The following is a 27,298-nucleotide window of genomic DNA, read 5'->3' on the forward strand; positions in this document are numbered from 1 at the left end:
ACCTTTGTCCAGCAAATTATCTTGTTCTCCCCCATTTTCCTTCATGGACTTCCAGTAAAGCAAATACTGCCCAGTTGAGGAATGCTGGTTAATGATACTTTTGTTTTGAATCTGGGTGGCACTAGATATGCAGAGGTGTCCCAGAAAGCACCTTTTCTGGGAGTCCTTAAGCAAAGGTACTAATGTTTGAAACCAAATAATTTCACAATGGGATGCGTCGGATCATAGAGCCTTTTAAGGGTCCACCAGAACACATATAGGTTGATATATTTTACAGTAAACCCCTGAAACACATACCTGCATTTTCATCATCCAACAGGATAACATAACAAAATATTCAATACGAGAGAACAGTGAATTACAAGAGTCAAATATTTGCACATAAAGATTCAATAATTTAATTTGGACTTAACATTTCACATATTTAACACATACCATGCTATGACACAAGGAAACTGATAGTTGGACAGCTAAAATATACATGACAGAAGTACTAACAATTTATTAAGTAAAGATATACCAATAACTTCCTTTACAAGATTCTGTAGATGTAGGCTGCACACGGAGAAATAAATTAACAGAAAACTACTCATTATAATACTGTAACAGGATGGCTATAACACATAAAACAATTCCAATTTATAAAATAATTACATGGCTTTCATTTTAAAACACCATTAGTATAGAGCACATTTATAGGTGTCATACATTAGTTTCTTTATTTTGAGTACAATGATTGAAACACAGGTAAACACAGTAGTGAAATGTAGTCTCCAGTGTGCACTTATTTAGCTTATCTGGCGGGGGAGGAAAAAAAAACACTATTTAACTTTAAAGTTCAAACTGAGATTAGCGTTTTACATGGTCATATGGTCATAAAGCAGGTAGAATTATGCAGGTCTTTGCAGGTAAAATGGATTTAGTTAAGTCCAAATTTGAGATGCTATAATATCCTTCTCACCAGTCTGCGCTGTGCTGTTCCGTTAAATTAAACACCCAGAGACATTTAATCTCTCAACAAAACTCTGACACCTCTGCCGGCTTACCGCGAACATCTGCTCAGCACCCTACGAACGTCCGTCCGTCCTGTGCACCTTTGGGGAATTCCTTCTGGGCTGGGCGGTGCCAAGGCACAGCCCAGGGGATACGGTGGGGTGGAGTGGCCAAGCAGGGCGAGGAGAAATACGGGGGCGTCGAGGCGTCCCGCGTCCGCCGAATCGAGAGAAACGGCCGACTGGGGGGGCCCGGACGCGCCACCCCCCCCCCCCAATCAGGGGATCTCAGAGCCGAACAGGAGGAGGACCTCGTGACACACGATGAAGGTGAAGAAGTAGACGCAGAGGTCGGTGAAGACGTCGCCCATCTTGCTGTAAGTGTCCATGGAGCGGTTGATGACCTCCGCAGGGATCCCCGACAGCAGGAGGGCGGCGGTCAGCACCGTGGTCTTCTTCTTCTTCTCGCCCTGAGGGGAGACGAGGACACGCCGTGAAGCTATACGCACAGAACACCCCCGTCACATGACCTCGGCTTCTCTAGACGCAGCTCCCGTGGGACCTTTGGCCACTACTCGCAGGATAGTCAAATCACCACATCCATTCCATCTCTACTGGTCCATCTGTGTTTTATTTGACCTATTCTGCGGTCAAAAATGTACTAGTACTTTCTGTTGTTAACATGTTGTAGGCATATACATAATCAAAAGAGAAATAATAGTCAATACAAAAAAAAAAAAATGCTGTAACTCACCTTTGGGAAGTATTTATACAACCCCATGTATGCCAGCTGGAGGGTGAGGAATGGTGCAAATATGGACTGCAAATAAGAAAAAAAGTTTGTTTAGAACAGCATCACAGGACCATCACTCCCCATAACAGTCCCTTGCTTAAGTTCAGAATGTGCTACAAAGGGAGACCTCAGGTGATAAGAAGTTATCTGGAGGTTGTCTGGAGGTTATCTGGAGGTTAACGGACAACGCCGCTCGCCCTTGACTCACCAAGTACTTGCAGACAAAGACCCGGACGGCGATGGCGAGGATGATGCTCCCGAACACCCTGAACAGACGGAAGGAGTCCAGCTCTTCCGGCTCCGAGCCGCTGTCCTGGGACGTCTTCGCCCCGGCCACCTGGGCCCGCAGCCTCATGGCATCATCAAAGCGCGACAGGTACTTCTGAAGGCCCCGGCGTGGGGAGCGGGAGACCCCGTCCCCTTGCATCTCCCCCTGGGCCCTTTGCCTGAGCGCACCCCCCTGCACCACCACCACCTCCTCCTCCTCCTCCGCATCGCCGCTCAACAGGTCCCCGCTTTCCGGGACGGGTGACCCCCGCCTCTCCAGAAGCTCCCCGTGGTGGTTGCCGCTGGTCACCGCGGCGGCAAAAGGGGAAATTCTCCCGGAGGGGACGGGCGTGGACCAGGGCTCGGTCCGGTCCAGATCCAGGTGGAACCTGGCCTTCATTCCAGGCCTGTCAGCTTCCCGTCGGGGTGGAACAGGAGAAATCGCCGTAAGACACTGCTGTTACCATTAGTCTTATTTTGAAATTGAAGGTAACATCAGGTCATCTCCTATGTTCGTTCTGGCTACAGGTTAAATAAGGAGATCTGATTGGCACTATGTCAAATAATACTGTAATACGATAGACTATATTAAATTGTTATGCTCGGCACATATTCAGTCCAATTTTCATAAAACAATATATATACTGGTGCGGTTTTCAAGTTTGCAATCAGAGGAACGTCGGACATTCACTTGCTATGAGGAAGATCATCCACAAGACTACATTGCATTACCCATTTGATTATAATGCCTTGAATGTGAATAGCTATGTTTTATTAACGACATGCACAGAGCGTTTAATCAGTGAAGCTTCGGTTGTCACGGTAACTGGTAATCTAAGAAGCTAACATAATGCAGGCTACATGTTTTTAAACTGCCTCTGCTAGGGGGGTACCTCCACTTGCACCTTAAACACATTTACATTTTAGAATGCATTCAAAATATTCAGCATACTTGATCGCCATTACGTGTAGAGCGTGCGTATCGATTCACATAATGAAATAGTACACCATTTGCAATGGTAGCTGATTATCTATTAATAATTGATATTATCATTGTTCGCAACTCGTAACTATGCATACATTTATTGCACATTTATCTGTGTAGCAACAGAATTATACAACTAAACAGCATGTCTCTATCTTACCGTTGGACTCCCCATCGTTTTTGCTATAGCCTACGATTCTGTTCATTCTGTCTTCAGAATTCATCAGCAATTTTCTCCTGCGAATTTCTGCTCTTCTCCTTGAAGCAGAAAGACCGCTCTTTTCTTCAGGAGTTTTCGGAGTAGCGTCCTCAACAGATTCCATTGTTCAACAAATCCTGTGAAGATTATATTTGAACGATCGGCAGACAACGTAGTAAACACCACGCTTACTAGTTATACTGCCTGTCGAGGGCACTCAATGTAATCGCTACAGGCCGGGCGGTGAGGGATGGGCTGGGCTGACGTTTCCCTATGGGCGCACTTTGATGATGTCACTACGAAAACGCACCGCCTATGCAGTGCGGATACTGTCACCTGCGGTGAAAGAACTCGGTTATGTTCAACTTGGCATTAAAAACTCTGCGGACTATTTGGGAAAACCGGTTATATTAAATGTCCAAGAGCGGAACAACTGTCGCGAATACTCACCGATTCTTAAATGCGTCACTGCTTCTGGTTAAGTGCATGACGTGCACCCCCACGAAACTCAAGCAAACGTCAGATGTTTGCAGAACGTAGCAAATATTTAGTTGATCATCTTGAACAAGCCTGATAAAGAAGAAAAAAAAGATCTATTCCTATTGTGATTGTAGAAGTGCATGCATTAGCCTACGTTCCTTAACGAAATTATACTCGTTTATTTGGTTGACAGATGGTTGGCAAGTGCTGCTTGCAGTGGTTTCAGCCGTTTGCATCAGCTGTCTTACCGGTTTACATGAACATTCAAAGCACCATGCAGTTTACTCCAAAATTTAAAACTGGTGTCAAAATATCTAGAATGTCAAATATTCTAAATACAAGCACAATTCATTCACAATTTACCCAGTAGTACATGCCATATATTATTTAAAATATCTGGTACATATTTAACTGGAATGTTTCTCTGCAGAAATGTCCTGATTTTTCTTCAGTTATAAAATAAAATAAGCTACACACATGTTTTGCAGATCTAGCATTTAATAGTTACAGAAATGTACACTACTTTACAAAATTGTGTTCACAATGTACAAGTGTGATTTGTCACCATAATGCAGAAACCTGAAATCATAAGCAGTCACCACTGAAATCAATTTCAAGCAAACATCCCAACTAAAATCTTCACTGACATCTGCATGGAGGAACAGGTTAGCAAACTGTGAACTCGTCGGAAAAATGGTCCCACAGCTGTTTCCATGGTTTCAGGGGGGAGAAAATAATGGAATATAGAATGATAAAGCATTTTGATTTTATTCATGTTTTGAACAATCCCCTAAAAAGTGAACAGAAAAGTGGACGCTTTTCAATTAAAAATGGGTTATATTCTGAAAGGAGACGTGTAAATAGTCACACTTTTTAAACACTGCCAGCATTCACTACTACATTCAAATTCTTACTCCTTCATATTAATTATGACCATATTAATAAGTCCACTCTGGAAACATACACAACTGCTAATTAAAATGAGAATTTGGACAGAAAGACATTGCACTCAAATGAAAAACAAACTTTACATTTAACTGCCTACTTTACTCAACCCACAACCATTTTCCCAGATATCCCACAGCTTCAGACACTTAAAAGCTCCCCCTGTGCACAATGGCAAAAATTCATTGCAGAGGTTGACAGAGTCAGGACAGAAATTTCATCGGATCAAAGACGTGGTCTTTCGGACAAAACATAAATCCTTTTTAAACATTAAAAAGTTACCATTCGAAATTCTGTTTCTTTATGACAAATCAGCGACTAGGTGTAAAAGTCCCATCCAGTTTATTTTGTAGCATCATTTCACAGTAATATGTTTCTACTGAAATCAACATTCCATTACCATTATAGTGTAGCTTTTCCAATATACAGTTCTCAGTAAAGCACAATTAAAGATCACAATGGCTTCATTACGTTCATGTTAAAGAATTTGCCCTTATCCTATTATATTAAAATATTTTATATATAGTGTCTGTATTTAAACACAAAGGTTTAATAGTAAAAAGTGAGTTCCCATACAAGGTAATTAAAGAATTAAATCCAAAACAGGGATTCTGATAAATTAAAAAAAAACAAAAAACAAAAACAAACAGCAACTTCAGAGGTGTTCCAAATTTCCAAATAGTGAGAGATAGACCTTGGAGAAGAATATATAGTTAAGAAATGGTAGAATGGCTTTACGTGACTTATTGGACACAGTCAAGGCAGCTAATTGTAGAGGTAAGATCACCTTTGAAGTCCGACTGTTATCACTTTGCTCTGACAAACCAACACATTTGTTCGACGCATATCAAAAAAGAAAAGTAAAATAAAAAATAAGCACACACATAACCTCTATCCAACAGCCTACAATAAGGAAGGGTGCAGTTCTTAAGCAAACAGGATTTCTGAATCCCTGAAGGCCTTTGCTGACGTAGATGGTTTGCTTCTGTTCCCAATGACACCGAAGTTCACCAGGTCACCAGGAAAAACTTCAACAAAGTCACACAATATTACCCCAGAAAGTATAAAGTATGATACATATATTACTTTCTTATCAAACATAAATGTGCTTTTTCCCGCTTTTTTCTGTTATAAACAAAAGGGTTTCACGTGACCTGCCATTAACTGAAAAGCTCGTTACCAGCAGCATTCCGAGAAGGACAAACACTGACTTTTTCTTACCTTGTGAGACAGTTTGCAAAAATTGGTTTTCATAATGTTCCGACTGACTGAGACACCAAAAGCCAGCAAAGAAACACCTGTTTATCCCTGCCACTCTCCCCCCACAACACAAAGAAATACCGCATTGAGTCCATAGAAGGGCTGCCCCCCAGGAGAGGCTGAAGAGGGACGCTAAGCGCGAGCCGTTAGCCACAGACCCCGCCAGACTGAAGACCCGCCAGGCTGTCCGTTGCTCAGCGACACGGAGGACACAGTCCCGCACACGGAGATCCCCCAGCCTAGCCGGGGCCCGCTCACTTGCTCACTTGCTGTTGCAAATGGAGCAGGAACTCGTAGTAAGACAGAGCAGACTCAGTCCGATCCTCGACCAGGAGCTGCATAAAGCTGGCTTTCAGCGGGCTCTCGTCCCTGGAAAGAAATGCATGATGGGTAAAAGCAAGCGGTCACCTGACCTGCTGACGTCTGATCCTGCTCTTCGCCTTTAACCTTTGCCACAACGACAGAACGTACCTCCCCTAGCACATAAAACCAGTGCTCCCGTGGAAACATCAGTCACATGACTCAGCTGTCCAAGTCATGTGTCTGAGGTCAGAGGCAGAAGGGCTTTGTCTCAGCAGAGATTCAAACCTGGAGCCCCCGGGGACCCCAGCCTACCTGATGACATGCAGCACGGGGAAGAAGGGCCGCTGTTCCCTCAGCCAGCCGAGGAAGGCTCTGGTCCGGATGGACTCGGCCGTGTCCAGTTCAGGGAGCTGGTTCTGTGGATAAACAGCACACAGTGTAAGTACAGCGGGGTTAGCAGGACAGATAGCACACACAGGGGTGTAAGGTGCAGGACAGACAGCACACACAGAGGTGTAAGGTGCAGGACAGACAGCACACACAGAGGTGTAAGGTGCAGGACAGACAGCACACACAGGGGTGTAAGGTGCAGGACAGACAGCACACACAGGGGTGTAAGGTGCAGGACAGACAGCACACACAGGGGTGTAAGGTGAGGGACAGACAGCACACACAGGGGTGTAAGGTGCAGGACAGACAGCACACACAGAGATGTTAGGTGAGGGACAGACAGCACACACAGAGATGTTAGGTGAGGGACAGACAGCACACACAGGGGGGTAAGGTGAGGGACAGACAGCACACACAGGGGGGTAAGGTGCAGGACAGACAGCACACACAGGGGTGTAAGGTGCAGGACAGACAGCACACACAGGGGGGTAAGGTGCGAGACAGACAGCACACACAGAGGTGTAAGGTGCAGGACAGACAGCACACACAGGGGTGTAAGGTGAGGGACAGACAGCACACACAGGGGTGTAAGGTGAGGGACAGACAGCACACACAGAGGTGTAAGGTGCAGGACAGACAGCACACACAGGGGTGTAAGGTGAGGGACAGACAGCACACACAGGGGTGTAAGGTGCGGGACAGACAGCACACACAGGGGGGTAAGGTGCAGGACAGACAGCACACACAGGGGTATATATAGAGAGGTTAGCGGGATGCTTACCATGTTCTGAGGTACAGCAGCACAGTTGGGTACTCCCAGCACCTGCACCAGGAAGTTGGGATTGCAGTTTTTTCCGACCCAGAGGTACATGACCTGAAATAAGGACAGACTACTTTCAGTGCCAGCTTGTGTGCGTGTGTGTGTGTGTGTGTGTGCGTGCGTGTGTGTGTGCGTGTGCATGTGTGTTTGAGTGAGATTGTGTCTGTGAGGACACGGGAGAAAAGAGATACAGTGAGAAAGAAAGAAGAGAGAGAGAAGAGACCATGAGAGATAGAGGGAGACAGAGAGTGAGAGAGAGAGAGAGACAGACAGAGAGAGAGAGAGAAAGAGAGGAGCGAGAGAGAGAGAGAGAGGGCAAGAGAGAGGGAGCGCTAACCGAGCCGGCGTCCATGAGGAAGGCTCCATCGCGGCTCAGCCTCTCCGCAGACAGCTGCAGGATTCGGGGCTGGGGGACGGTGCGCTCGCTGATGTTCAGGGCTCCCTGCGGGGGACAGGTTAGCGCGGTCAGCGGCACTGAGGCATTGTGGGAAAAGCTACGCTCGACTCCCTGCTACCCCACCACCCTCCCCTCCCTCCCTCCCTCCCTCCCTCACCTCGTCCGTGAGGTCGTCCACCCTGTACAGCGACGGGTGGATCATCAGCATCAGGTAGGACAGCGGCTGGAACTTGAGCTGGCACATGGCGAAGACGCGGTCGTCCAGTCGCGTGCTCGTACCCGTGCGGAAGGCTTTCTGCAACCCAGAGCGAGAGTCACACCGTCAGCGCCGGCCGGGACGCGTCACCGTTCGACAGCCAGCGCAGAAACACCAGCAGAGAGCAAGCCGTCTGAGAGAGAGGCTGGCGAAGACGTCCGCAAGGTTCATTCACTACCATTAATGTCAGGGCCAGTAATATACTCTACTGGCCTTAATGCATGGAGGAGCTGCTTCAGAAAGACAGAGAGTAGAGACATACTGTAGACATGAGGGGGGTTTACCTGTTTAAGCAGGGCCAGGATGTAGAGGTGGGGGGGGGGGGGGGGTTCACCTGTTTAAGCAGGGCCAGGATGTAGAGGATGGGGGGGTTACCTGTTTAAGCAGGGCCAGGATGTAGAGGTGGGAGGGGGGGGTTCACCTGTTTAAGCAGGGCCAGGATGTAGAGGATGGGGGGGTTACTTGTTTAAGCAGGGCCAGGATGTAGAGGGGGGGGTTTACCTGTTTAAGCAGGGCCAGGATATAGAGGGGGGGGGTTTACCTGTTTAAGCAGGGCCAGGATGTAGAGGGGGGGGTTTACCTGTTTATGCAGGGCCAGGATGTAGAGGGGGGGGTTTACCTGTTTAAGCAGGGCCAGGATATAGAGGGGGGGGGTTCACCTGTTTAAGCAGGGCCAGGAAGGGGGGGGGGGGGGGGGATTCACCTGTTTAAGCAGGGCCAGGATGTAGAGGATGGGGGGGTTACCTGTTTAAGCAGGGCCAGGATGTAGAGGATGGGGGGGTTACCTGTTTAAGCAGGGCCAGGATGTAGAGGATGGGGGGGTTACCTGTTTAAGCAGGGCCAGGATGTAGAGGATGGGGGGGTTACCTGTTTAAGCAGGGCCAGGATGTAGAGGATGGGGGGGTTACCCGTTTAAGCAGGGCCAGGATGTACGGGGGGGGGGGGGGGTTTACCTGTTTAAGCAGGGCCAGGATGTAGAGGCGGGAGGTTTACCTGTTTAAGCAGGGCCAGGATGTAGAGGGGGAACAGGCAGAGACTCCGGGGGGCCAGTAGGCCGGGCTGCTGGATGGTCAGCACGGACGAGCGGAAGACAGACAGCGAGTCGATGGCGGCGTTGGTCATGGCGTCCCGGGCGTCGCTCAGACTGGCCGTCACAGAGCGGTCCACGGCTAGCGGACACAAACATGCGCGTTAGCGGGCGGAAACCTGCGCCAGGTGGGCCCAAACAGGTAGGTCCAGGTAGGCGTGGGGCTCATACCCATGTTAGCCAGCAGACCACTGATGGCCTGGACATCAGCCCCGGCAAAGATGTCCGACAGCGAGTTGACCACAGGCAGACACATGGTGTGGACACGGATCCGCCGCTCTCCTGTGGAAACGAGGTACAACAGTTGAGACCGTCATCAGTTGCCACCTGGGAAATGTAGTCTCCAGATGAAGATATCATGCTAGGATGCAAAACTGATTCCTAACCCATGACAAATTTGCACCAATGAGACACGAGGGGGGGGGGGGGGGGGGGGGGGGGGGGGCTTTTGAATGAAGCAGCTTCTTTACCCTGCCGACCTGACCAATCACAGGGCTGGAAAACCCCCGCCCCTTTGTGAGCTCATAATGGAGCGCGCACCTTTGCTGGACGTGTAGAGCAGCGCGGCCTGGAAGGAGACCACCTGCGTGTCCAGCAGGTTCTCCTCGATGGACATCTGCACGGCGAAGCCCGCGTCCGGGTTCACGTTGGGCAGCGACAGCAGGTCCGTCGAGCGCACAAAGAAGTTCCCGTGGAAGGTGTGTATGGACAGACCTGGGAGGAGTGCAAACCAAACGCACGACAGGTCAACACCTCAACTTTCACCTCCAGCTCTGTCCATCCCCAACTTTCACCTCCTGCTCGGTCTATCCCCAACTCAACCACATCATCTACTCACGCACAGTACGTGTGTGTGTGTGTGTGTGTGTGTGTCAGTGTGTGCATTTGCGTGTGTGTGTGTGTTTGTGGTTTCAGCTCCAGCAAATTAAACCGTAATCAACATGCAAAAACAGGTGAGGTCATCGCAGTACTCTCACATTACTAATAATGGCCAGTAATAATGAATAGCTAATAACCAATAAGAGTAAAGCAAGGGGGTTAAATGAGGAAGGTTAACCAGGTGCAGACTTCCTTGGTCCAAAACGCCGCTGAGCCAGAGGGGAAACCCGCAGAAACAAACGCACCTTTCGTGCAGCGTATTCTCATGACGGCCTCGAAGCCGATCTTGCGGGTGAGGTATCTCTTCAGGTCCTTCTGGAAGCAGTGCACCTGGGCGGGGTTGTGCTGGTGGTGGTACGACGGGTAGTAATAGATGCTCCCGGCAGAGTACCTGGATATGCAGCCTGGGGGGGGGGGGTGAGGGGAACGCCGTGTGGATCCATTAGCACGATAGCATCAGTTCTGCAGCCTTTGGACCACACTAACCCCCAGCCACCCAGAAAAGGGGGCTGCAGTGGGGTATAATAAATAGGGAACTGGGTTGTGAGCTAAAGGTTGCAGGTTTGATTCCCAGGGCAGTGTCACTGTACCCTTGAGCAAGGTACTTAACCTTAACTGTGTCAGTATGTATCCAGCTGCAAAAATGCAAACTATGTAAAAAAATGTCAAAACAGTGCAAATCTGCAAAATGCCTGTAAGGTAATGTAACGTGTAATATAAGGTAATATAAGGTGATGAAATGTTATTTTTAATGTACTGACCTAAGGAGGCCAAGTCGCAGTACTGCCCGCTCAGCAGAAACAGATCCACAGCCACCTGCTGGCCCGAGCAGTCCAGCGCCAGCTTCTTGTAGAAATCGGTGGCGGGAGAGAGGTGCGGTACATCCTGAGACGCAAAAACCAGAGAATAAGAACAAAACGCTCAGAAAATAAACGCTCAGAAAGCTGCCTGTCTCTTTAAGAGGGCGGGGCTTTCATGAAAACCCATTATGCAGAGCAGACTGTGTGCTGTAAGTGACCGGTGTCTGCGGGCACCTTAGCGGACGCCCTCTGGTTGGGGTCCTCCCTGGACTTGAGGGCCCCCACCCCGAGCGAGGGCAGCTGGGTCTGGAAGACGGACACGCGCCCCCCGGTGGGCGAGAGCAGCTTGAATGCGGCCTGCAGGGCGGGGCCGAGCGCGGACTGCGTCTCCATCGTCTTCACGAACATCTGCGGCAGGGCCTTCAGCAGGTCCTGCACCAGCTGCGCAGACAAAAACAACGGCGTGGTCCGTTAAAGGATCGGGGGGGGGGTGGGCGCAGAATGCAGAGCACGGGGTAAACACCCCCCCCCATCCCCGCCCACCCCTACTCTCCACAGCCAGGAGGGGCTGTGTGCCACAGCTGCTCTCCTCCGTCCCGCCCCCCCTCCCCTCCCCTCCCTCCCCCACTCATAAGTCCCATTTCTGAGACTCTCAAACTGCAAAGCATGCTGACAGTTCAAACACTGAGAGGGCCCGCCACCCCCCACTGCAATGAGGCTTCAATAGAGCACAGCTCAGAACAGATTATTAATTAATGACAAAGTATTAAAAAATCATGCCATCATTTTGTCAAACAAATAATGCATTTTCTACGCCGCTTAAAAAACAGGAAGTCAACATTGACGCATTCATGTGGCTTTTACGAATGATAGGAACACACATCATCAGCCCCAGCTTTTCAGACAGCACGACCGTGGATAGTTTTGGGTAAAATAGATTAAATGAAGAACAAATAGAGAAGCTTTTTTTTTAAAGCAGGACCTACCTCCTTGCACTCGTTGAGGTTGACTAAAAGGCTGTCTGGCGTCGGTAAGAAAATATCTGCAGGGGAAAAAAACAGCAGAAAGAAGAGAGCAGAACGGCCATTTTAGATTTACTGGCCCGTGGCCCAAAACAACTCACTCACACCTCACAGACCTATGAAACAAAAGCATGAAGCCTTATGCCCTTAAATCTAACACTACACCGGGCTGTGGAAATGCTTCACAGTACCTACAGAAAATTAAACAAACAAACAAACAATAAAGTTGGGAGTGATAAACGATGACTCTCAAACAGTTTCCAGTTGCATCCAAGTTTGTTCATTAGGGTAGGCTCCAAAACAAAGGATTTTAAATTTGGTTGATTTCCTTATCGTTTTCAAAGTTACAAACATTTCAGAGAGGCAAACTAATGCCATTCCCAGTGTGTTCGTATCACAGAGGTTCCAAAGCAATAACCGCAAATGAAACAATTACACATTTCAACATGCATGAACACCTTTCCAGGGCATTAGTCAAGTGGAATAATTTACACTGTTCATATTTAGAACTTGGAAAATGCGTTGAAAGAACAAGAATGAACGAATGAATGAGTGAATTAATGAACAAATGAATGAGTCAGTGAATGAATGAATGAATGAATGAACGAATGAATGAATGGATGAATGAATGAATTAATGAATTAATTAGTGAGTGAATGAGTGAATCTTTCACTCCCTTCGATGGGAGAAGGCTGGACTATAAACAGGTGAAGACTGTGCCCAGGTCAGGTACATGACCCCAGAGGGCAGTCGCTCCCTCACCATCGATGTCTGAGATGATGAGCATCTGGGGCTGGGACAGGCCCTCCTGCAGGTTGTAGAAGTGGACGGTGCTGTCGAACGTGATGAAGCCGATCTTCGTCCTGGAGTCCCCTGGAAGCCTGAGGGGGAACGAGGAGAAAGAATGTTCCGTATCACCCTTTCCAAAAAAACCCCGTGTCACCGTTTCTGTCGCCAGCCCTGTGTCACGGTTTCTGTCGCCAGCCCTGTGTCACGGTTTTGATACCAGAGCTCTGTGTCACCGTCTGTCGCCAGGCTCGGCCTAATTTGCATGGTGCGGATTTCGGCTCGGTAATGAAACTGCCACAGGGGGCTCAAATGGAGGCAGCAGCTCCACACACATCAGCTGCAGCTGCACAGAAGTTTCACTGCACACAGAAAGCACCGCTACTCTGATACAGACACAGTATAAATAACACACAACCTGAACGCTATGGTCTCTGCACAGAGAAAGCACCGCTACTGAGATACAGACACAGTATAAATAACACACAACCTGAACGCTATGGTCACTGCACACAGAACGCACCGCTATTGAGATACAGACACAGTATAAATAACACACAACCTGAACGCTATGGTCACTGCACACAGAACGCACCGCTACTGAGATACAGACACAGTATAAATAACACACAACCTGAACGCTATAACTGGACTCCACCACACCATCACCATTATGAAAAACCTTAAAAGTAAAAATACCCCACAGAGGGTGACTTCAGCCATTCTCAGGACTATGAAAGGTAGCTAAACTCCTAGTATGACTCATTATGTTTCTGTTCCGCATTTCTGAACATTATCAGTATGTTACTGTACCACTGAAACATAATTTCCATTCTAATTTACCAAAGATCCCTAGACTGGACCCTTTAGCCTGGCTTGATATTATAACGATTATAATAAAATAATATAATAATAATCATAACTTCAGCCTAGCTGTTAGATCTGTTTGCCAGCAGTATGAACTTACGCGCTGATATTGTCCAGGAGGGACTGACACACGACGTCCAGGTACCCAGTTTCCACGGCATTGTGGGATACGTCGAGGATGAACAGGTACACGGCGGGCTGGGGGGGTCGAAGCTGAGAGACAGAGAACACAGGTCAGAGAGCCAGGCTGTGCACAGGAGAGCCAGACTGTGCTGGGGTACGCACAGGAGAGCCAGGCTGTGCTGGGGTACGCACAGGAGAGCCAGACTGTGCTGGGGTACGCACAGGAGAGCCAGACTGTGCTGGGGTACGCACAGGAGAGCCAGACTGTGCTGGGGTAGGCACAAAACAAGCACAGAGCGCATTTAAAATCATGCGCACAAAATTCAAACAGCATCCAGTGTTCTGCTGCAGAGCAAGTGTAATGGTTGAAAGAGGATTTGAATGATTTTTTTTAAATGTGTGTTAGAAGAACACCTTCAAACTGACTGGGGTCCAGTGTAGTAAAATACAATTTCACCCGATTTTCAAGCAAAATAACATGCCGGAAATGACAATTTCCACATCCATGCAAAACACATTCAGTCCAAACGAAAACAAACCACAGGAACACGTTGCCAGACACTGGCAAGCTGACAGATCGGCCGTGACTGCGTAGTGCAACAGGCTGCGTAGGTCAGGGAATTGGGTTTGTAATTCAAGACGCAAGCAGTTTTATAAACAGATCGTATGTAAAAATAAATCAATAAAATAAAAATATAATACATAAAACAGCATCGGTTCAATGCAGCCCTCCACCTTCGCTAATGTGTGGTGAGCTTTCTGGTGCAAAAATGGCAGCCGTGCATCACCCAGGTGGGTGCTACACATTGGTGGTGGGTGAGGTGAGTTCCCCTTCACTGTAAACCACTTTGAGCGTTCGGAAAAGTGCTATATAAATATAAACGTAAGGATGGGGGTGGGTGTTTGGCAGGGCTGGATTACCATGTACTCTGAAGGAGCGATGAACTCAATGGTGGGGTTCTGGACCTCGGGCCTTTTGTGGGGTTCCCCGTAGGATCTGCTGACGGGGTTGTACATGAACTCCTCAGGAACTGCACACAAAAAAATGAGGGGTAAACGCATTACACAGACACCCAAATACAGGACGGCAGGACTGAGCTGAATGCGCTCAGATCAATGTGTATGCACACAGTGGGTAGGACAAGGAAACTGGCGATGTTGTAACGCATATAATGCAATTAGCACACGATCCACGAAGGTCCACCCACAGTAACCTAATCACCTCCCCAGTCTAAAAAAAAACAGCGAGCGATGTCATGGCAACGCACAGACTGGACCTCTTAGACGCAGAAATCATATTTTCGGAAAAGAATGGGGACAATTTTCAGAATGAGGTTTCAAGCGCTAGGGGCGTTGGTCTGGCTGACCTGGAGTAGGTAATCTCCTGAAAAACTGACATGCTGAACACCCCCACCCCTGCAGTGCAGCCTGACCCCTGACCCTTGACCTCTGACCTCTGACCCCTCCTCGCGCTCACCGTCATTAACTCTGTAGCACAGGTTGCATTTCCACCTCCTCTGGTCCAGGAAGGAGACGAAGGGGTTAATGTAGGTTCGGCAGGACCGGCAGCGCACGATGGTGCTGGAGGTGACCACGGGCAGCTGCTGCAGTCGCCAAAACACACAGGAGGGGGAGGGGGAGGGGGAGGGCGGAATCATTTTAGCCACGTTTTTAAGATGCGTCGACAGCTCGTACCACATCCATACAATCTGAATTCTATTAACAGTTTAATTAATCCACAATTCATGCAATTCAACTTATGTCTTTTCAAAAAGTCATTTCTTTTTCTTTAACACACACACACCCAATGATGTTGGGTAATTAGAGGACATCCACACTGTGAAAACTCCAGACAGTTCATGTTTTTATGCAAAAGGAGGTTTAGGTGCTGCCAGGTCTAACCCAGACAGTTCAGGGTTTTATGCAAAAGGAGGTTCAGGTGTTGCCAGGTCTAACCCAGTTCAGGGTTTTAACGCTGTGAACAGAGGAGGCCGAGGGGTTGCCAGGTCTCACCCAGTTCAGGGTTTTAACGCTGTGAACAGAGGAGGCCGAGGGGTTGCCAGGTCTAACCCAGTTCAGGGTTTTAACGCTGTGAACAGAGGAGGCCGAGGGGTTGCCAGGTCTTACCGAAAGGTCTTTAAACGGGTGCAGCAGCAGCCCCAGGGGGAGTTTAGCTTTGTTTAACAGGGACTGGGTCTGAGGGATGCTGGTGAGGGTGCATCGGAAGACCCTGAAGACAAAAAAGAAGCAAGCAAATACCCGTCAATCGACAGAAGCACACGGACATTCTTACAGGACAGAGTCAGACAGGTTTCTTAAGCGTGTACATTCACACCCTGTACACATGGACAAGCACACGGTCAAGCTAAGGGACTACTGTACAGTAGCATTAGCGAGCTGGGCCAGAGGGGCGGAGCCATTAGCGGTAACTCCAGCTACAGGTGACTAATTAACGGACTGTGAAAATGAACGCGGGGTCTGGGAGACACGAGGCAGAGTTTACAGATTCTCCCAGGCCCTGGAGAGGGAGGGCCAGGAACAGCCCCTCTGTGTGGGGGAACAGGGGAACTCAGTCCACCCTGCGCGAGGTCAAAGGTCATAAAACACCACATTAATAGTGCACATTACTCCACTGTCTGCCATTCATAAAGGTAAAGAGATCCCAGTGTGATCAATAAAGACAAGTGGACGCGAGTTTAATCAGTCAGTGAGTCACTTAAGTGGTCAGCAAGTTACTGAAGTGGTCAGTGAGTTACTGAAGCTGCCAGAGAGTTGCTGAAGCAGTCAGGGAGTTGTTGAAGTGGTCAGTTAAGCGGTCAGAGAGTCAGTTAAAGTGGTCAGTGAGTTCCTTAAGCGGTCAGTGAGTCAGTTGAAGTGGTCAGTGAGTCGGTTAAAGTGGTCAGAGAGTCAGTTAAAGCGGTCAGAGAGTCGGTTAAAGCGGTCAGAGAGTCGGTTAAAGCGGTCAGAGAGTCGGTTAAAGTGGTCAGAGAGTCAGTTAAAGTGGTCAGAGAGTCGGTTAAAGCGGTCAGAGAGTCGGTTAAAGCGGTCAGAGAGTCAGTTAAAGTGGTCAGAGAGTCGGTTAAAGCGGTCAGAGAGTCAGTTAAAGCGGTCAGAGAGTCGGTTAAAGTGGTCAGAGAGTAGGTTAAAGCGGTCAGAGAGTAGGTTAAAGCGGTCAGAGAGTCAGTTAAAGTGGTCAGAGAGTAGGTTAAAACGGTCAGGGAGTCGGTTAAAGCGGTCAGGGAGTCAGTTAAAGTGGTCAGCGGTGCGCAGGGCGTGGGACAGGCACTCACTCTGGGCTGCAGTTGACTCTCTGCAGGTCCTGGGGCAGGCAGGGCATGGGGGGGGGCACAGGCCCAGGGGGGAGGATGCTGCGGTCCTGCAGGAGGTTCACCACCCTCAGGGCCTCGGGGGTGTGGGACTGCAGGCTCAGGCCCGCCATGGAGGGGTTGAGCTGGGCGGGGCCTCCTGGGGGCTGGGCAAACACAGGACAAGAGCTCCAATACCTGCTGGGCCGGGGGGGGGGGGGGGGGGGGGGGGCTTCCGTCTCCACCAATCAGCCGCGACCAATGAGCAAATACTCCAATGCAGGAGTAACCAACCCTATACCAGGATCTACTGTCCTGCAGGTTTTCACTCCAGCCCTAGCAAAGTGCACCTCAACAGCTAGAGATCTGTATGAGCCGCTAATTAGCAGAAACAAGTGCGCCAAACTAGGGTTGTAATGAACACCTACAGGATGACAGATCTCCAGGAGCAGGGTTGGCTACCAGTGCTCAAATGGCCATTTACTCATGGGATAAGGACATAAGAACAGTCTTCACCTGTTACTAGTGAGCTTATGCAGCCGTTTCGCTAAAATGCCAATCCTCAGATCTCATCAAAGACAAGGCTGATTAAATAATTAAGGGCATAAATATTAATGAAATCCAGGAAGAGACGTGGCCCTCCTTGCCCACCCTATGTGACCAGACACAGATCAGCTGCCTACCAAACTATAAATAAACCATAAAGATTTCACAGTACAACACTGCATGAGATTAGCTTTGGAGTGTAAACGGGTATTGCACTGGGACAGGGCAGATGTGAAAGCTGTTGATTTTGGGGGAGGGGGGAGGTGGGAGGGGGGGGGGCGCTTGTACCTGCGGATACGGCTGTGCCGCGGGACTGTAAGGCTGCTTCCTGGTCTGGGCAGGGGAGGAGGGACTGGACACGTTTTGGTAGCCCGGGGGGAGCGTGGGGTACGAGTGGCCCATTGGCCTGTTCATCCCAGGCTGAGGTGGTGGGGGCAGGCCGGCTGAAATTAAAGAGTTAAATGCATTATAAAAACCGTAAACACGGCACAAACCAACTGCCAAACTTAACCACGGCACAAACCAACTGCCAAACTTAACCACGGCACAAACCAACTGCCAAACTTAACCACGGCACAAACCAACTGCTAAACTTAACCACGGCACAAACCAACTGCCAAACTGTAAACACGGCACAAACCAACTGCCAAACTTAACCACGGCACAAACCAACTGCCAAACTTAACCACGGCACAAACCAACTGCCAAGCATAACCACGGCACAAACCAACTGCCAAGCATAAACACGGCACAAACCAACTGCCAAGCATAAACACGGCACAAACCAACTGCCAAGCATAAACACGGCACAAACCAACTGCCAAGCATAAACACGGCACAAACCAACTGCCAACGGAAACACGGCACAAACCAACTGCCAAGCATAAACACGGCACAAACCAAATGCCAAGCATAAACACAGCACAAACCAACTGCCAAGCATAAACACGGCACAAACCAACTGCCAAACTTAACCACGGCACAAACCAACTGCCAAGCATAAACACGGCACAAACCTACTGCCAAGCATAGCCATGACACAAACCAACTGCCAACGGAAACACGGCACAAACCAACTGCCAAGCTTAACCACGGCACAAACCAACTGCCAAGCGAAACACAGTACAAACCAACTGCCAAGCGTAACTACGGCACAAACCAACTGCTGCAGCTACTGTCAGACACCCTGCAGGAAACTGTGTCAGAAAGAAGCGTAAACATGCAGGGTTAACATGGGCCAGTATAAAGGGCTCTCTCTTACCCATGTGTTTACCATGTGTACCCGTTTCCAGATGGTCAAAGGCAGGAGGGGCTGCTGTGACATCACCGGTGATGGGTGGCTGTCCAGCTCCTGAAACATCGAATCAGAAACATCATGATCATTCACGAGACGGGGTGCGTCTGTTTAACACAACTGCTTCTCCTTCTACACCCCCAAATAACCAAGGCTAAGGGTCAGCGCACAAGAAGCACATTTATTCTGATAATTTGCATTCGATGGCGAGTTTGGAAGGGGACACGAGAGAGAGCACATTCACAAAAAACGACACCAGGACCAGAACCTAAATGAAACTATGACGAGGGAGGGGTCATGAACGTGGGGGGGGGGGGGGGGGGGGGGGGGGAGGAAGGGGGTGTCCACCGAGCCATTTCCAGGACAAACACGAACACGACAACGCCGGACGGAGTCATGATGTCACACCTGCGCGCTCGACGCCACGCTCGTCGTACTCGTCATCGGAGGGGGGCGAGAGCGGGCGCTCGGCCGGGGCAAAGCTACTGGCCGCGTCTCCCCAGAGACGGGCTGGCGTGGACAGGGCGGGGGGGGGGGGGGGGGAGAGCAGAGACGGTTACATCATAAACACAGCCCACAGCCCAAGCACCACTGCGCTGTGGTGAGTCCTCCTGCAGGTGTGCTACAGGCCCCGGGCCTCACCCGTCTCTCAGACCCGGGAGGGGAACCCCAATCGCGACGCAAAGCTCCGTTTGAGCCGCTCCACATTTCACTCAGAGCAGGCGAGAGATCAGAGGGGGAGCCGCCAGAATGTGGCGGGTGCGCTGAGCTGCAGTGCACTGTGGGAAATTTCTAACCCGTTAACCCCCGTGTTCGGATTGAGTCAAACTGAACTCTTAGTCAAAACAGGAAGGATGCTTTGGAGAGATGAAACTAGAGAAGAAACCAGGGTAAAGTCGGTGCTTGTTCTGAGTTTCTATTTGTTGTACATCACCTGGATTTTTTTTACCTTTATGGTTTCTTTGAATACAAGATAGATTAAAAAAAAATAACTGACACTTCCAGGACAAAAAAATAAACATCAACTATCTAAAGCATTACATTTTAATTTTTCACAGATAAACATGATGTAAGCCTCTCATGCCATCATTAAATCTTCATCACAAAAAATGAACAGCACAATCACTGTTAAAAATGACCTCGCAGAGGTAGGCTAAATGGCAACCATTATATATACATATCCTTCAAATTGATTGGAATTGGAATAAAGATATATATATTTATAATATATATTTTGTCTATATTTCAACAAAATCCCAATAATGTCCTGGGTATATTTCACCCAGGCTAACAGTTTCTCGTGTGCTGCTAAGCAAACAGAGCACAAGGGCTGAATATTCTGAGCACCGTTTATATTTCTCAAACACAGCAGCGATGCAAGCAAACACTACACGTTAGCGTGTGGAGTCAGAGTTGAGCTTCCATGCTGCAGTTTGTGTGCATCTGAGGGGTTTGTGTGTATCTGACGGGTTTGTGTGCATCTGAGGGGTTTGTGTGCATCTGAGGAGGTTGCGTGTATCTGAGGAGGTTGTGTGTATCTGAGGGGTTTTTGTGTATCTGAGGGGTTTGTGTGTATCTGAGGAGTTTGTGTGTATCTGAGGGGTTTGTGTGCATCTGAGGCGTTTGTGTGCATCTGAGAGGAGTTTGTGTGTATCTGAGGGGTGTGTGTGTATCTGACGGGTTTGTGTGTATCTGAGGGGTTTGTGTGTATCTGACGGGTTTGTGTGTATCTGAGGAGGTTGTGTGTATCTGAGGGATTTGTGTGTATCTGAGGGGTTTGTGTGTATCTGAGGGGTTTGTGTGTATCTGACAGGTTTGAGTGAGTGAATAATGGACCGTACCTTCATGCTGCTGAGGGAAGGGGGGCGGTGGGGTGGCAGAGCCAGGAGCACCAGTAGGGGGCGGCGTGGGCCTCATGGTGGGGGGGGGCCCGGCGGCAGGCGGGGGGGCATAAGGCGGTCTGCCGGGCTGATACACCTGGGACGGCACTGGGCTCATCGAGGAAGGGGCGGAGCCTGGAGATGAGTGACATGGACGCCAGACAGACAGAAGAGACCGTTAAATACCACCCCCACCTCCAATCTGACCACACCCTCTTTTTTAATTTCACACTGACCCACGAAAGATTATGCGGGGGATGACGTTGTGCGCCTCACACCACCTGTAGTCCGTTTGAGCCTGAGGAACAGGAGCGGACTCAAAGCGAGGGTCTCTCGCCAGAACTCGGGCGGTGCCGCCGGGAGCGGGCGCGATGCCAGCCGAACGGGCGCGATGCCAGCCGAACGGGCCGACCCGCCGTCGGCGAACAGCGGCCAGCGCAGGGACGCCAGCGCCACGGTCTCCCTCACCAGCGGCAGAACCGAACCGTCGCGGCAAACAACCACAACGCACGGCACAGCGCGGTCTCTCGGTTACCGCAGGAACTGATGACATCACGAGCCACGCTCACGCGCCCGCGACCTTTAACCCCGTCAGGCCTGCGCCCCTTCGCCACGACACGGTCCAGGCCGAACTTTGGTAAGCACAGCGGGGGCAGCGGTGCGCTTGGCTGGGGCACATCTGACAGGCGGGTTGCGCAACGGCACTGGCGAGGTCGGGAAGCGACAGCAGCTCCGGGCGAGAAGCAGGTCGCTCGGCACAGAGCACAGAGAACACACCCCGCTGTGTATCACCTTCTCATGCAAAACAATGAAGGCCATATTGCGTGTGATAATGCAAACATGGCCTGCTCCATCTTTTAAACTGCCGCTGGAGCGGGCTCCCGCTGCTCGAACGTCGGCCTCCACGGGAACACCAGCGGGAATGACATCACGTCCCGTTATGACATCACAATAGAAACCCGGAGCCACTGGCAGAGACCGAACTATCCCTGTCAGCTCTGACACAGAGCACAGTTTCATTCAGAGCAACGTCCGGGACACCGTATCACACATCGGCTACGATGAGCGTGACAAGCAAGGCGGCCTGACTTAGCCTTCATCTCAGAAGCGGCCGTGACCGAGGCGCGCAGTCCTCAGCGGGCCTTCGTGACACAGAAACATCGTTCCACGCTTCCCCAGCAGAGCAGATTCAGGCGGTGCGGACTGGTCAGAAGTGATCTCACGCTGTGACGCGGCACATGGATCACTGCCAGAGAGATAAGCCCTGCCAGGCCGAGGCCAAAGTTCACCTCCAACATCAGCCAGTGTGATCATCACCGTGCTGGGGCGTTCAGGCCTGGCTGTGCTGGGGCGTTCAGGCCTGGCTGTGCTGGGGCGTGGCTGTGCTGTGCTGGGGCGTTCAGGCCTGGCTGTGCTGGGGCGTGGCTGTGCTGTGCTGGGGCGTTCAGGCCTGGCTGTGCCGGGGCGTTCAGGCCTGGCTGTGCCGGGGCGTTCAGGCCTGGCTGTGCTGGGGCGTTCAGGCCTGGCTGCGCTGGGGCGTTCAGGCCTGGCTGTGCTGGGGCGTTCAGGCCTGGCTGTGCTGGGGCGTTCAGGCCTGGCTGTGCTGGGCCTTTCAGGTCTGGCTGTGCTGGGCCGTTCAGGCCTGGCTGTGCTGGGCCGTTCAGGCCTGGCTGTGCTGGGGCGCTCAGGCCTGGCTGTGCTGGGGCGTGGCTGTGCTGTGCTGGGGCGCTCAGGCCTGGCTGTGCTGGGGCGTGGCTGTGCTGTGCGATCCACAACGCCACCTCTTTTCGTAGCTCAGTTTCTAAGCCCAATCTGGATTCTAACGCTTGTCTTTGTGAGCATGGTAATCAGAAGTCACCTGGGCTGGTAGCAATACTGGATTTCCGGTCATGTTCTCGCCCTTCGCTGTTTTTAGCGAAACCTTAGTTTTGCAGTTAAAGATGCGTCCCTGTATTTGAAATGTGTGGGGGTGGGGGGTCAGCACTTACCTGGGGGGGCGTAGCTGTTGAGGGCGAGGGGAGAAGGCAGGTGTCCTGGGGGGTGTGAGGCGCTGTACGAGAAGTGGGGCGGAGCCATACTGGATCCTGGTGACGAAGGCGTGGGCGACGCGGTCACGTGATTTCCCACAGGTCCCTGGGGCCAGCTGGACAGCAGGGGATTCTGGGAGCCGGGAGGAACGGTGAGCGGGGAAGGTGCGGGCGGGGTCATGTAGCCACGGATGTTGGGCGGGGTCGGGGTCAGCATGTGGCCGTGGGTGATGTGTGGGGGCGGAGACGGGTGCGTGGCAAGGGGGGAAATGGGCGAAGGGGTCAGGCGGCCGCGGACGTTAGGGGGGGACGGGGTCATCATTTGGGCGTGGGTGGTTGGCAGGGGCGGGGTCATCATATGGGCATGGGTAGTAGGCAGGGGCGGGGTCATCATATGGGCGTGAGTAGTAGGCAGGGGAGGGGTCATCATATGGGCGTGAGTAGTAGGCAGGGGAGGGGTCATCATTTGGGCATGGGTAGTAGGCAGGGGCGGGGTCATCATTTGGGCGTGGGTAGTAGGCACGGGCGGGGTCATCATATGGGCGTGAGTGGAAGGTGGGGGCGGAGTCATGTGACCGTGGGCGGCAGGTGGGGGCGGGGTCATACTCTGAGGCGGTCCAATGGGAGCCGGCGACCGGCTGGTGGGCGTCGGCCCCGGAGCCGCCTGATAGGAGCTGGGCGGGGGGGGCGCTCTGATAGGGGCCGGAGTTGTGGAGTCCGGGAGCGCCGGCATGCGGGTGGGCAGACTTGGCGGGAATCTGGTTGGGAAGCGGGGGCGGACCCGCCATGCCGTAGCCCTGGCCTACAGGCTGCAGCGCCACAGGGGGCACGGAGGGGCCTGGAAAACCAGAACAAAACGCAACGAGTTAACCAGGGCAGCTCTACCTCCAATTCAACACCTCAGCTGCCAACAACACGCACACGACAAGAAATACTGTAAACGGTTTTTGTTACTGCCCCCCTCCCCCCGAAGAAATATGTGAAAATAGCTGAAGCCTCTCTGCCTCAGCTTTATCCCTCGGTCTGTCACTGGAGCTCGCCAGTCAGGCGTAATCTGGAGGAAACGAGGGCATGACACCCCACCCCACCGCACCGCACCCCACCCCACCGCACATTCCGACGTCGGATGGATGTCAGCAGGTCAAAGCAGGTCATGGACGTCGATTAGCGGCGCGGAAATTAAAGTTTTTGGGGTTTTTTTTGATGTCGGTAATTTGATGAGAAAAACCGATGTGTCTACAGGTAGAAATGCGGTCGTGACATCGCTCAGTCTTCCAGCCGCGACGCGACTCAGATGGGGCACAGAGCCGGATTATAATCCCTGCGTCTGGATTTACAGCAGCCGTCCACTCGCTCACACACGGAGGGGGACACGCTTACGGAAAACCAGGAATCAAACGGAGCAGGGGCAATAAAAATAATTCTGCACCTGAGGAGGCAGGTGGAGAGGTTTTCAGGGTAAACACTTAAAATACTTCACCAGTGGGTTGCTGAAAAAAGCAGACAATTCCGAGCCTGCGGTGCACAGGAAGCCTACACTGAGCAGATCGTAGTGCAGCTGCCACAGACAGAGCATGTGCAGCAACACAGTAGACATGCTGAGGTCAGGAATTAAAAAAAACACTAAATGGCGAAAAAATAACAGCAATCGCCGCGTTTCCGGCAAATGGGGAAATCTCTCTAAGAACTGCAAGGCCGACCCGGCGGCTAGCGGCAAAGCTTCCATTCAGACAACAGCCCTGGAACTGCCACAAGTCAACAGAACCCTGAGGAAGAAGTGCAAGGTTAGATGCACAAAAGAAAGATTCTTGGCTAAACGGACTGCATAGAAATTCTCTAATTCATCTGACTGGCTTAACAGACAGGAATTAATAAGTCACATACCAAGATACTTTATATGCACTGCCAGTCCAAACTGGTCAACCAAACCTTTCCTGTTTTTGCATTTGTATACAAACCAGAAATTCCAAATCAAATTCAGACAGGGCTGCCTCAACAGCCAATGAAAGTGAAACGTAGTAAGGTAATGCTATGCAAAAGTGGGCAAAATATACACGCACTCGACTTGGACAAAAGGTTTCAGATACGATGGTGTCGAGTCAACAGGCATTAATGCAGAAGGAAACCAAAAAAAGCAAATTAGGAAACCTTTAAGGGGTGGAGTACTTCCAAACGCACATATTAACAATGGGTTTATCGGGATTTAAAATAATAAGGAAGACTCAGAACTAATCAGAATGGTTGTGCTCAGAGTTCAAAGATCCTCGTGGGTACAGAGGTTCTGGCGAAGAGATAAGACTAAAGCCCTCATCGACAGTCCCAGCAGTAAACGGCCTTTCCTGCTGCCACTGAAGTTCCCTCAGAGCACAGTGCCCTGCGCTATGAGCAAGGAGTTCATCCGGCCAGCGGCGCTCCCGAACCAATCGTTCTGAGAAGGGGTCAGAAGCCTGACAAACCCCAATTATCTGTGGCAATAGGAGTATGATACCTAAATCTTAAGGAAACATCAGTTTTTACGTTCTATATAGAAGAAGAAAAAAAAACATTTTGAAAATAAACAATTGTATGAGAGGTGCGTTTTTGCAGGCATGACTGCTGTGCAGACTGTCGTTGCTTTTAAAAGGCCTATTGAGACACTGAGGAATAACAGTAAAAACATACAAAACTCTCCCATAGTACATTTCCCAAAAAGTGACTACATGGCAACTTAAAACTTTGCTGACTGATTCGTTGGCGCTTTATACTGCTGGCTCGCGCGCACATGCCACATGTACACACTGCACTTGCGATTGATACTGCGCCAAAAAAGTTTCACAGCGCCGAATAACTGCAACGCCAGACGTAGTTGTTAGGGTAACACTCATATCGGCGTTTGTCCACGTTAATAAATAGCAAACACATTGTAATGAACTGTAGGGAAATGGGCTAATTACGCACGGCAATCACGTGACCACAATTCGCTAACAAAACCCAAACAAAAAATGACGGGCAGCGTTTACGTCCCACGTTGCCAAGATACGATGACGAAGATACCTAGAACCAGCTTAATTATTTTAAGTGGAGGTGGAGTTTCATTCTATGGACTATTCGACAACTAGATCTTGAAAGGTATCGATCTATCACAAGGGTGATTTTGACGAATTCATATACTCAAAATACAGTTTTCAAACGACTCGTCTTCAGTTAGTTAACTCGAGTAAATTCAATTACACTATTCAAAGGTCCCATGTAATTTAGAATAGGTCGATAGTTATGAATATAACCATTAATTCGGTACTATCCAGTATTTCCTGTTTGCTCTGAAGTGTTACACTACTAAATACATTCACACTAGTAAATACATTCACGCTCGTGTTCAAATTAAAATGACTTATGACTGATATAAAGTTTTTGGTTAAAACATTTTTCTAACATGTATCTTATTTTTAACATTCCTACGATTCCACTACTAGCGGAGAAGTTAGCGGCGACATTATACCCTGAATGACATCATGAAACTTGTGCAATTTCAACTGGCTAACGTTAGCTAGCAAGCTGGCTACAAAGTAACTCAACACGCTGCCACAGAAATGTATCCATTTACTCTCCACTCGACTTCCTTTGAACGCTTGGTTAAATGGCTGCACTATACTCAACCAGTCAGCAATATCTTACGGTCTATGCATCGTATCTTTATCTTATCCCTACGTAGGCAATCGGCTAGCTAGTGCTAGCGAAGTTAGCCCTATCGCAAGTTGTGAGCTGGATGGCTAACGAACTGTAGCTGTCGTTAAACTTTTCAGCTAACTCTTAAAGACAGTTTCATACGTCCGCAAGAACTGTGAGATAAAACCCCAAACAACAGGCCAGTTTAAACTAAATTACTCACCATTCGTGTACGGCTGTCCTCCCGCCCCATTCTGAGAGTTGTACCCAGAATTTGACATCTTGAAATTGATACCAGAACAAATTTAGCTAGCGGTGTCTAGCTGGCGAATAACACACCGTGAAACCTAGCTGGGTAGCCAGTGAAAACAGCTATACTGACGGACCGATTTGGCCTCTGACTAGGAGGTCGATGTTTAAAAAACAGCCTAATACAGAAGCATGATTGGGGATGTTCCCCGGGTTTCTGGGGGTACGGGCCCTGCTTGGTAAAAGTACTCGCAAAATCCTCCTCGGCTCGCACAGGAAGTAGGGATCACCCTGGATCAACGTAGACGAGACAGACGTACAACCCTCCTCACACATGCGCAGTTGGTACACGTGGCATTTCCTGTGCAAGGAACTTTTTTGTCGTACGAGAAACAAAACAAGATCGAACGCTGCAGTATACTTGAATTGTACTTCAAAAAGCCCTGAAGGAGCGTTTACTCTGCATCGCGAACGAGAAGTGTGTAATTCCTTGATAAAACGAAATTATCTCGCCAATCAAATACATTTCATTGCCTGAAAAATAAAATATATGTATTTCAAGCGTGTTTAAATCATAGAGTTGCATTTTGGTCAGTGTGGTAATTTTTATATTTGTTTATATTCTGCTCCATACGCCACAGAGCTTAAAAAATTGTCCGAAAAAAATAATCTATTCGAGCATGGATTCTGCCCTCACTCTG

The 27,298-nt window shown here is 49.8% G+C and overlaps 2 protein-coding genes across 5 annotated transcripts; both read right to left on the reverse strand.

The window, feature by feature from the left end:
- Nucleotides 1–374: 374 nt before the first annotated feature.
- Nucleotides 375–3,532, reverse strand: camlg (calcium modulating ligand). The gene is made up of 4 exons (XM_035432217.1): nucleotides 3,198–3,532; nucleotides 1,994–2,466; nucleotides 1,747–1,812; nucleotides 375–1,462 (listed from the first exon to the last, which is right to left on the reverse strand). The coding sequence occupies exons 1-4, from the start codon at nucleotides 3,358–3,360 to the stop codon at nucleotides 1,271–1,273; spliced, it is 894 nt and encodes a 297-aa protein (XP_035288108.1). The 5' UTR covers nucleotides 3,361–3,532; the 3' UTR covers nucleotides 375–1,270.
- Nucleotides 3,533–4,465: 933 nt separating this feature from the next.
- Nucleotides 4,466–26,945, reverse strand: sec24a (SEC24 homolog A, COPII coat complex component). 4 transcript variants are annotated; one of them, XM_035433210.1, is made up of 24 exons: nucleotides 26,572–26,944; nucleotides 23,068–23,541; nucleotides 22,665–23,031; nucleotides 20,638–20,811; nucleotides 18,764–18,853; nucleotides 17,791–17,945; nucleotides 16,942–17,123; nucleotides 15,779–15,881; nucleotides 15,129–15,255; nucleotides 14,573–14,682; nucleotides 13,629–13,741; nucleotides 12,638–12,756; nucleotides 11,840–11,895; nucleotides 11,088–11,294; nucleotides 10,815–10,938; nucleotides 10,299–10,457; nucleotides 9,715–9,888; nucleotides 9,346–9,456; nucleotides 9,081–9,256; nucleotides 7,989–8,126; nucleotides 7,772–7,876; nucleotides 7,396–7,488; nucleotides 6,537–6,640; nucleotides 4,466–6,290 (listed from the first exon to the last, which is right to left on the reverse strand). In XM_035433210.1, the coding sequence occupies exons 2-24, from the start codon at nucleotides 23,434–23,436 to the stop codon at nucleotides 6,176–6,178; spliced, it is 3,471 nt and encodes a 1,156-aa protein (XP_035289101.1). In that variant the 5' UTR covers nucleotides 23,437–23,541; nucleotides 26,572–26,944; the 3' UTR covers nucleotides 4,466–6,175. The 4 variants fall into 4 exon arrangements, with proteins under 4 accessions (XP_035289101.1, XP_035289098.1, XP_035289099.1 ...); XM_035433207.1 differs by adding an exon at nucleotides 8,463–8,490 and having other exon boundaries at nucleotides 9,109–9,256; nucleotides 22,665–23,541; XM_035433208.1 differs by having other exon boundaries at nucleotides 15,129–15,252; nucleotides 22,665–23,541; nucleotides 26,572–26,945.
- Between the last annotated feature and the right edge of the window lie 353 nt (nucleotides 26,946–27,298).

The sequence above is a fragment of the Anguilla anguilla genome, chromosome 9 (assembly GCF_013347855.1).
Source record: "Anguilla anguilla isolate fAngAng1 chromosome 9, fAngAng1.pri, whole genome shotgun sequence".
NCBI lineage: Eukaryota > Metazoa > Chordata > Actinopteri > Anguilliformes > Anguillidae > Anguilla > Anguilla anguilla.

Bases quoted from the DNA above. Each gene is read 5' to 3' on its own strand.
- camlg (XM_035432217.1), bottom strand. From the start codon at position 3,360: ATGGAATCTGTTGAGGACGCTACTCCGAAAACTCCTGAAGAAAAGAGC. The intron at 2,467-3,197 runs GTAAGATAGAGA...CCCGACGGGAAG, and splicing joins AAACGATGGGGAGTCCAACG to CTGACAGGCCTGGAATGAAG. The intron at 1,463-1,746 runs GTGAGTTACAGC...GTCTCCCCTCAG, and splicing joins TGTATAAATACTTCCCAAAG to GGCGAGAAGAAGAAGAAGAC.
- sec24a (XM_035433207.1), bottom strand. From the start codon at position 23,436: ATGCCGGCGCTCCCGGACTCCACAACTCCGGCCCCTATCAGAGCGCCC. The intron at 14,683-15,128 runs GTGAGCGCGAGG...TTTTGTGTGCAG, and splicing joins GTGCTACAGAGTTAATGACG to TTCCTGAGGAGTTCATGTAC. The intron at 11,896-12,637 runs GTGAGGGAGCGA...TTTCCCCTGCAG, and splicing joins CATCATCTCAGACATCGATG to ATATTTTCTTACCGACGCCA.